At 36.4% G+C, this 10000-nt stretch overlaps 1 protein-coding gene across 1 annotated transcript in view; it reads left to right on the top strand.

Annotated features, from left to right (window-relative positions):
• Positions 1-10000, top strand: part of myf5 (myogenic factor 5) — a 12325-nt gene that overhangs the window by 1174 nt on the left and 1151 nt on the right. Inside the window, exon 2 of the mRNA XM_058417451.1 lies at positions 7473-7545. Coding sequence (XP_058273434.1) covers positions 7473-7545 — 73 coding nt within the window. The remainder of the gene's footprint in view (positions 1-7472; positions 7546-10000) is intronic.

The raw sequence follows: 10000 nt of genomic DNA, 5'->3' as shown, positions 1-10000 counted from the left end.
TGTGTAAATGTATAAGGCTCTTATTTCTAACAGTGATAACAGAGTGCATTATGGGTATTGACTGTGTTATGACTAGGTGCTGAGGTGCTGCAGTGCATTCTGGGATTTCTGCACACTGTAGTGACCAGAGCATCGAGTCGGACTGACAGAATATTTTTAATATTTTTATTTTTTCAATGTATTTTTTATTTAACAAAAGAGGAGTGACTTAATTTTTTTATTACAACTTTTTTTTGGTTCTTCTTTTTAAATAAGTTCTCTGGCTTTTTGTACAAAACACACTTCTTAAAATGCAAAAAACCCCAAACTTTAAATAGTGTTAAAAATCATTTATTTATTTATTTATTCGTTTGGAGCTCTGTTCTGGTATAGATGTTGTCGATATTCACTTCTTCTGGTTAAAATAACACTAAAAATCAGATATTTATTTATTTTTTAATTTAATTAATTAATTAATTTATTTATTTATTAAATTGTTTATTTAATTTAATTTAATTGATTGATTTATACAGAGCTGTGTGGGTATAGACGTATAGACGTTGTGGATATTCTCTTCTTCTGATTGTAAAACTGAACTCTCTATAAACTCGTTCAGCTTGACGGAGTCTTTATCGCTCGTCTAACGAGTTTATTTCCCAAACCTGTAGATAACGAGTCTTCTCCTGGGAGCTGAATAAGATCTTCAGAGTCTGCTGGTGTTTTTTTCCTCCTCGGTGTTTGAGCTGTGAAAGTTTTTTTGGCGTGTTTTCTCGGGATCATAAATCTCCATACACATCTGTCTCCTTTCTTTACGCTAGCGTATTAGCTTACCGCTGGACGTCTGGGCTCGGAGGCGCGGGAGTTTATTAGCGTGACGTTTCCAATACTTTTTTTTTTATCACCAGGAAACAATCCAAAGCAAAGAGAACTGAAATTAAAGTGTTAGCGTTAACGTCTTCTGGTTCTCAGAGAACTCACTGCAGGACTTTTTGATTTTGTGTGAAACTCTAAGCAGGGATATATTTCAGAGTTTTTTTTCCCAGTGTAATGAAGGCAGAGTTAATCCTCCCGGTTCCTGCGGGACGTTCTGCTCATGTTCTGCTCATGTTCTCTGTCCCAGCGTGGGCTCTCGCACGCCTCGGTGTGCTTTTCACTGCGGATCGATTCGGCACGCTCGCGGCTCAGCCTGCCGTGGGAGTTTCTCCTCCTTCCTCTCTTTTTTTCTCTTTTAATGACTGCTGTGAAATAAAGAAGCAACTGCTGAGAGCTTTCTGAATCCACCCGTGACCAGAGTTCAACAAATGTGGATTAAAAAAAAACTTTTTAGAGAAATAACCAGATCAGATAAAGAATTTAAAATAACAGCTTTTATTTTATTTCAATTTATTTTATTTTATATTGTGTAGTTTATTGTGCTGTGTGTGCGTAGTTTATTGTGTAGTTTATTGTGCTGTGTGTGTAGTTTATTGTGTAGTTTATTGTGCTGTGTGTGTAGTTTACTGTGTAGTTTATTGTGCTGTGTGTGTAGTTTATTGTGTAGTTTATTGTGTAGTTTATTGTGCTGTGTGTGTAGTTTATTGTGCTGTGTGTGTAGTTTATTGTGTAGTTTATTGTGCTGTGTGTGTAGTTTACTGTGTAGTTTATTGTGCTGTGTGTGTAGTTTATTGTGTAGTTTATTGTGCTGTGTGTAGTTTATTGTGTAGTTTATTGTGCTGTGTGTGTAGTTTATTGTGTAGTTTATTGTGCTGTGTGTGCATAGTTTATTGTGTAGTTTATTGTGCTGTGTGTGTAGTTTACTGTGTAGTTTATTGTGCTGTGTGTGTAGTTTATTGTGTAGTTTATTGTGCTGTGTGTGCATAGTTTATTGTGTAGTTTATTGTGCTGTGTGTGTAGTTTATCGTGCTGTGTGTGTAGTTTATTGTGTAGTTTATTGTGCTGTGTGTGTAGTTTACTGTGTAGTTTATTGTGCTGTGTGTGTAGTTTATTGTGTAGTTTATTGTGCTGTGTGTGTAGTTTATTGTGTAGTTTATTGTGCTGTGTGTGTAGTTTATTGTGTAGTTTATTGTGCTTTATGTGTAGTTTATTGTGTAGTGTATTGTGCTGTGTGTGTAGTTTATTGTGTAGTTTATTGTGCTGTATGTGTAGTTTATTGTGTAGTGTATTGTGCTGTGTGTGTAGTTTATTGTGTAGTTTATTGTGCTGTGTGTGTAGTTTATTGTGTAGTGTATTGTGCTGTGTGTGTAGTGTGTTGTGTAGTTTATTGTGCTGTGTGTGTAGTGTAGTGTATTGTGCTGTGTGTGTAGTTTATTGTGTAGTTTTTGTGCTGTGTGTGTAGTTTATTGTGCTGTGTGTGTAGTTTATTGTGTAGTTTATTGTGCTGTGTGTGTAGTTTACTGTGTAGTTTATTGTGTAGTTTATTGTGCTGTGTGTGCATAGTTTATTGTGTAGTTTATTGTGCTGTGTGTGTAGTTTATTGTGTAGTTTATTGTGCTGTGTGTGCGTAGTTTATTGTGTAGTTTATTGTGCTGTGTGTGTAGTTTATTGTGCTGTGTGTGTAGTTTATTGTGTAGTTTATTGTGCTGTGTGTGTAGTTTACTGTGTAGTTTATTGTGCTGTGTGTGTAGTTTATTGTGTAGTTTATTGTGCTGTGTGTGTAGTTTATTGTGTAGTTTATTGTGCTGTGTGTGTAGTTTATTGTGTAGTTTATTGTGCTGTGTGTGTAGTTTATTGTGTAGTTTATTGTGCTGTGTGTGTAGTTTATTGTGTAGTTTATTGTGCTGTGTGTGTAGTTTATTGTGTAGTTTATTGTGCTGTGTGTGTAGTTTACTGTGTAGTTTATTGTGCTGTGTGTGTAGTTTACTGTGTAGTTTATTGTGCTGTGTGTAGTTTATTGTGTAGTTTATTGTGCTGTGTGTGCGTAGTTTATTGTGTAGTTTATTGTGCTGTGTGCGTAGTTTATTGTGTAGTTTATTGTGCTGTGTGTGTAGTTTATTGTGTAGTTTATTGTGCTGTGTGTGTAGTTTACTGTGTAGTTTATTGTGCTGTGTGTGTAGTTTATTGTGTAGTTTATTGTGTAGTTTATTGTGCTGTGTGTGTAGTTTATTGTGCTGTGTGTGTAGTTTATTGTGTAGTTTATTGTGCTGTGTGTGTAGTTTACTGTGTAGTTTATTGTGCTGTGTGTGTAGTTTATTGTGTAGTTTATTGTGCTGTGTGTAGTTTATTGTGTAGTTTATTGTGCTGTGTGTGTAGTTTACTGTGTAGTTTATTGTGCTGTGTGTGTAGTTTATTGTGTAGTTTATTGTGCTGTGTGTGCATAGTTTATTGTGTAGTTTATTGTGCTGTGTGTGTAGTTTATTGTGCTGTGTGTGTAGTTTACTGTGTAGTTTATTGTGCTGTGTGTGTAGTTTATTGTGTAGTTTATTGTGCTGTGTGTGTAGTTTATTGTGTAGTTTATTGTGCTGTGTGTGTAGTTTATTGTGTAGTTTATTGTGCTTTATGTGTAGTTTATTGTGTAGTGTATTGTGCTGTGTGTGTAGTTTATTGTGTAGTTTATTGTGCTGTATGTGTAGTTTATTGTGTAGTGTATTGTGCTGTGTGTGTAGTTTATTGTGTAGTTTATTGTGCTGTGTGTGTAGTTTATTGTGTAGTGTATTGTGCTGTGTGTGTAGTGTGTTGTGTAGTTTATTGTGCTGTGTGTGTAGTGTAGTGTATTGTGCTGTGTGTGTAGTTTATTGTGTAGTTTTTGTGCTGTGTGTGTAGTTTATTGTGCTGTGTGTGTAGTTTATTGTGTAGTTTATTGTGCTGTGTGTGTAGTTTACTGTGTAGTTTATTGTGTAGTTTATTGTGCTGTGTGTGCATAGTTTATTGTGTAGTTTATTGTGCTGTGTGTGTAGTTTATTGTGTAGTTTATTGTGCTGTGTGTGCGTAGTTTATTGTGTAGTTTATTGTGCTGTGTGTGTAGTTTATTGTGTAGTTTATTGTGCTGTGTGTGTAGTTTACTGTGTAGTTTATTGTGCTGTGTGTGTAGTTTATTGTGTAGTTTATTGTGCTGTGTGTGTAGTTTATTGTGTAGTTTATTGTGCTGTGTGTGTAGTTTATTGTGTAGTTTATTGTGCTGTGTGTAGTTTATTGTGTAGTTTATTGTGCTGTGTGTGTAGTTTATTGTGTAGTTTATTGTGCTGTGTGTGTAGTTTACTGTGTAGTTTATTGTGCTGTGTGTGTAGTTTACTGTGTAGTTTATTGTGCTGTGTGTAGTTTATTGTGTAGTTTATTGTGCTGTGTGTGCGTAGTTTATTGTGTAGTTTATTGTGCTGTGTGTGTAGTTTATTGTGTAGTTTATTGTGCTGTGTGTGCATAGTTTATTGTGTAGTTTATTGTGCTGTGTGTGTAGTTTACTGTGTAGTTTATTGTGCTGTGTGTGTAGTTTATTGTGTAGTTTATTGTGTAGTTTATTGTGCTGTGTGTGTAGTTTATTGTGCTGTGTGTGTAGTTTATTGTGTAGTTTATTGTGCTGTGTGTGTAGTTTACTGTGTAGTTTATTGTGCTGTGTGTGTAGTTTATTGTGTAGTTTATTGTGCTGTGTGTAGTTTATTGTGTAGTTTATTGTGCTGTGTGTGTAGTTTACTGTGTAGTTTATTGTGCTGTGTGTGTAGTTTATTGTGTAGTTTATTGTGCTGTGTGTGCATAGTTTATTGTGTAGTTTATTGTGCTGTGTGTGTAGTTTATTGTGCTGTGTGTGTAGTTTACTGTGTAGTTTATTGTGCTGTGTGTGTAGTTTATTGTGTAGTTTATTGTGCTGTGTGTGTAGTTTATTGTGTAGTTTATTGTGCTGTGTGTGTAGTTTATTGTGTAGTTTATTGTGCTTTATGTGTAGTTTATTGTGTAGTGTATTGTGCTGTGTGTGTAGTTTATTGTGTAGTTTATTGTGCTGTATGTGTAGTTTATTGTGTAGTGTATTGTGCTGTGTGTGTAGTTTATTGTGTAGTTTATTGTGCTGTGTGTGTAGTTTATTGTGTAGTGTATTGTGCTGTGTGTGTAGTGTGTTGTGTAGTTTATTGTGCTGTGTGTGTAGTGTAGTGTATTGTGCTGTGTGTGTAGTTTATTGTGTAGTTTTTGTGCTGTGTGTGTAGTTTATTGTGCTGTGTGTGTAGTTTATTGTGTAGTTTATTGTGCTGTGTGTGTAGTTTACTGTGTAGTTTATTGTGTAGTTTATTGTGCTGTGTGTGCATAGTTTATTGTGTAGTTTATTGTGCTGTGTGTGTAGTTTATTGTGTAGTTTATTGTGCTGTGTGTGCGTAGTTTATTGTGTAGTTTATTGTGCTGTGTGTGTAGTTTATTGTGTAGTTTATTGTGCTGTGTGTGTAGTTTACTGTGTAGTTTATTGTGCTGTGTGTGTAGTTTATTGTGTAGTTTATTGTGCTGTGTGTGTAGTTTATTGTGTAGTTTATTGTGCTGTGTGTGTAGTTTATTGTGTAGTTTATTGTGCTGTGTGTGTAGTTTATTGTGTAGTTTATTGTGCTGTGTGTAGTTTATTGTGTAGTTTATTGTGCTGTGTGTGTAGTTTATTGTGTAGTTTATTGTGCTGTGTGTGTAGTTTATTGTGTAGTTTATTGTGCTGTGTGTGTAGTTTACTGTGTAGTTTATTGTGCTGTGTGTGTAGTTTACTGTGTAGTTTATTGTGCTGTGTGTAGTTTATTGTGTAGTTTATTGTGCTGTGTGTGTAGTTTATTGTGTAGTTTATTGTGCTGTGTGTGTAGTGTAGTGTATTGTGCTGTGTGTGTAGTGTATTGTGCTGTGTGTGTAGTGTTTTGTGCTGTGTGTTTAGTATGTGTAGTGTATTGTGTAGTGTATTGTGCTGTGTGTGTAGTTTATTGTGTAGTTTATTGGGCTGTGTGTGTAGTGTATTGTGCATTGTGTGTAGTTTATTGTGTAGTTTATTGGGCTGTGTGTGTAGTGTATTGTGCAGTGTGTGTAGTTTATTGTGTAGTTTATTGGGCTGTGTGTGTAGTGTATTGTGCTCTGTGTGTAGTTTATTGTGTAGTGTATTGTGCTGTGTGTGTAGTTTATTGTGTAGTTTTTTGGGCTGTGTGTGTAGTGTGTTGTGTAGTTTATTGTGCTGTGTGTGTAGTGTATTGTGCTCTGTGTGTAGTTTATTGTGTAGTATATTGTGCTGTGTGTGTAGTTTATTGTGCTGTGTGTGTAGTTTATTGTGTAGTATATTGTGCTGTGTGTAGTGTATTGTGCTGTGTGTGTAGTTTATTGTGTAGTTTATTGTGCTGTGTGTGTAGTTTATTGTGTAGTTTATTGTGCTGTGTGTGTAGTGTAGTGTATTGTGCTGTGTGTGTAGTGTATTGTGCTGTGTGTGTAGTGTATTGTGTAGTTTATTGTGCTGTGTGTGTAGTGTTTTGTGCTGTGTGTGTAGTGTATTGTGCTGTGTGTGCAGTTTATTGTGTAGTTTATTGTGCTGTGTGTGTAGTTTATTGTGTAGTGTATTGTGCTGTGTGTGTAGTGTAGTGTATTGTGCTGTGTGTGTAGTTTATTGTGCTGTGTGTGTAGTGTATTGTGTAGTTTATTGTGCTGTGTGTGTAGTGTTTTGTGCTGTGTGTTTAGTGTATGTGCTGTGTGTGTAGTGTATTGTGCTGTGTGTGTAGTGTATTGTGTAGTTTATTGTGCTGTGTGTGTAGTGTTTTGTGCTGTGTGTAGTGTATTGTGCTGTGTGTGTAGTTTATTGTGTAGTTTATTGTGCTGTGTGTGTAGTGTATTGTGCTGTGTGTGTAGTGTATTGTGTAGCTTATTGTGCTGTGTGTGTAGTGTATTGTGCTGTGTGTGTAGTGTGTTGTGTAGTTTATTGTGCTGTGTGTGTAGTGTAGTGTATTGTGCTGTGTGTGTAGTGTAGTTTATTGTGCTGTGTGTAGTGTATTGTGCTGTGTGTGTAGTGTATTGTGTAGCTTATTGTGCTGTGTGTGTAGTGTGTTGTGCTGTGTGTGTAGTCTATTGTGTAGTTTATTGTGCTGTGTGTGTAGTGTAGTGTATTGTGTAGTTTATTGTGCTGTGTGTAGTGTATTGTGCTGTGTGTGTAGTTTATTGTGTAGTTTATTGTGCTGTGTGTGTAGTTTATTGTGTAGTTTGTTGTGCTGTGTGTGTAGTTTATTGTGTAGTTTATTGTGCTGTGTGTGTAGTGTAGTGTATTGTGCTGTGTGTGTAGTTTATTGTGCTGTGTGTGTAGTGTATTGTGTAGTTTATTGTGCTGTGTGTGTAGTGTTTTGTGCTGTGTGTGTAGTGTTTTGTGCTGTGTGTTTAGTATGTGTAGTGTATTGTGTAGTTTATTGTGCTGTGTGTGTAGTTTATTGTGCTGTGTGTGTAGTTTATTGTGTAGTTTATTGTGCTGTGTGTGTAGTTTATTGTGTAGTTTATTGTGCTGTGTGTGTAGTTTATTGTGTAGTTTATTGTGCTGTGTGTGTAGCTTATTGTGCTGTGTGTGTGTCTCCCTGCAGCCGGAGTGCAGTCCTGTCTGGTCTCAGATCAGTTTAAACAGCGGAGCAGTGTACAGTTACGAAGGTCAGAGAGGTGAGTGAACTGATCCTTCATCAGCCCTTGTGTATGATATGTGTGTTGTGTTGTGTTTGATGTGTGTGTTGTGTTGTGTTTGATGTGTGTGTTGTGTTGTGTTTGATGTGTGTTGTGTTGTGTTTGATGTGTGTGTTGTGTTGTGTTTGATGTGTGTTGTGTTTGATGTGTGTGTTGTGTTGTGTTTGATGTGTGTGTTGTGTTGTGTTTGATATGTGTTGTGTTGTGTTTGATGTGTGTTGTGTTGTGTTTGATGTGTGTGTTGTGTTTGATGTGTGTGTTGTGTTTGATGTGTGTTGTGTTTGATGTGTGTGTTTTGTTGTGTTTGATGTGTGTGTTGTGTTTGATGTGTGTGTTGTGTTTGATGTGTTGTGTTGTGTTTGATGTGTTGTGTTGTGTTTGATGTGTGTGTTGTGTTGTATTTGATGTGTTGTGTTTGATGTGTGTGTTGTGTTGTGTTTGATGTGTGTTGTGTTGTGTTTGATGTGTGTGTTGTGTTTGATGTGTGTGTTGTGTTTGATGTGTGTTGTGTTTGATGTGTGTGTTTTGTTGTGTTTGATGTGTGTGTTGTGTTTGATGTGTGTGTTGTGTTTGATGTGTTGTGTTGTGTTTGATGTGTTGTGTTGTGTTTGATGTGTGTGTTGTGTTGTATTTGATGTGTTGTGTTTGATGTGTGTGTTGTGTTGTGTTTGATGTGTGTGTTGTGTTTGATGTGTTGTGTTGTGTTTGATGTGTTGTGTTGTGTTTGATGTGTTGTGTTGTGTTTGATGTGTGTGTTGTGTTTGATGTGTGTGTTGTGTTGTGTTTGATGTGTGTGTGTTGTGTTTGATGGTTGTGTTGTGTTTGATGTGTGTTGTGTTGTGTTTGATGTGTTGTGTTGTGTTTGATGTGTGTTGTGTTGTGTTTGATGTGTGTGTTGTGTTTGATGTGTGTTGTGTTGTGTTTGATGTGTGTGTTGTGTTTGATGTGTTGTGTTGTGTTTGATGTGTTGTGTTGTGTTTGATGTGTGTGTTGTGTTTGATGTGTGTGTGTTGTGTTTGATGTGTGTGTTGTGTTTGATGGTTGTGTTGTGTTGTGTTTGATGTGTGTTGTGTTGTGTTTGATGTGTTGTGTTGTGTTTGATGTGTGTTGTGTTGTGTTTGATGTGTGTGTTGTGTTTGATGTGTGTTGTGTTGTGTTTGATGTGTGTGTTGTGTTTGATGTGTGTGTTGTGTTGTATTTGATGTGTTGTGTTGTGTTTGATGTGTTGTGTTGTGTTGTATTTGATGTGTTGTGTTGTGTTTGATGTATGTGTTGTGTTTGATGGTTGTGTTGTGTTGTGTTTGATGTGTGTTGTGTTGTGTTTGATGTGTTGTGTTGTGTTTGATGTGTGTTGTGTTGTGTTTGATGTGTTGTGTTGTTTGATGTGTGTTGTGTTGTGTTTGATGTGTGTGTTGTGTTTGATGTGTGTTGTGTTGTGTTTGATGTGTGTGTTGTGTTTGATGTGTGTGTTGTGTTTGATGTGTGTGTTGTGTTTGATGTGTGTGTTGTGTTGTATTTGATGTGTTGTGTTGTGTTTGATGTGTTGAGTTGTGTTTGATGTGTGTTGTGTTGTGTTTTATGTGTGTGTTGTGTTTGATGTGTGTTGTGTTGTGTTTGATGTGTGTGTTGTGTTGTGTTTGATGTGTGTGTTGTGTTTGATGTGTGTGTTGTGTTTGATGTGTGTGTTGTGTTGTATTTGATGTGTTGTGTTTGATGTGTGTGTTGTGTTTGATGTGTGTGTTGTGTTGTGTTTGATGTGTGTGTTGTGTTTGATGTGTGTGTTGTGTTTGATGTGTGTGTTGTGTTGTATTTGATGTGTTGTGTTTGATGTGTGTGTTGTGTTGTGTTTGATGTGTGTGTTGTGTTTGATGTGTGTGTTGTGTTGTGTTTGATGTGTGTGTTGTGTTTGATGTGTGTGTTGTGTTTGATGTGTGTGTTGTGTTTGATGTGTGTGTTGTGTTGTGTTTGATGTGTTGTGTTTGATGTGTGTGTTGTGTTTGATGTGTGTGTTGTGTTGTGTTTGATGTGTGTGTTGTGTTTGATGTGTGTGTTGTGTTGTGTTTGATGTGTGTGTTGTGTTTGATGTGTGTTGTGTTTGATGTGTGTGTTGTGTTGTGTTTGATGTGTGTGTTGTGTTTGATGTGTGTGTTGTGTTGTGTTTGATGTGTGTGTTGTGTTTGATGTGTGTGTTGTGTTGTGTTTGATGTGTGTGTTGTGTTTGATGTGTGTGTTGTGTTGTGTTTGATGTGTGTGTTGTGTTTGATGTGTGTTGTGTTTGATGTGTGTGTTGTGTTGTGTTTGATGTGTTTGTTGTGTTGTGTTTGATGTGTTGTGTTGTGTTTGATGTGTGTGTTGTGTTGTGTTTGATGTGTGTGTTGTGTTTGATGTGTGTGTTGTGTTTGATGTGTGTGTTGTGTTGTGTTTGATGTGTGTG

The sequence above is a fragment of the Hemibagrus wyckioides genome, linkage group LG19 (genome assembly GCF_019097595.1).
Source record: "Hemibagrus wyckioides isolate EC202008001 linkage group LG19, SWU_Hwy_1.0, whole genome shotgun sequence".
Taxonomy (NCBI): domain Eukaryota; kingdom Metazoa; phylum Chordata; class Actinopteri; order Siluriformes; family Bagridae; genus Hemibagrus; species Hemibagrus wyckioides.
Note: the sequence above shows the minus strand (reverse complement) of the source record. Positions and strands in the feature narration are given on the sequence as shown.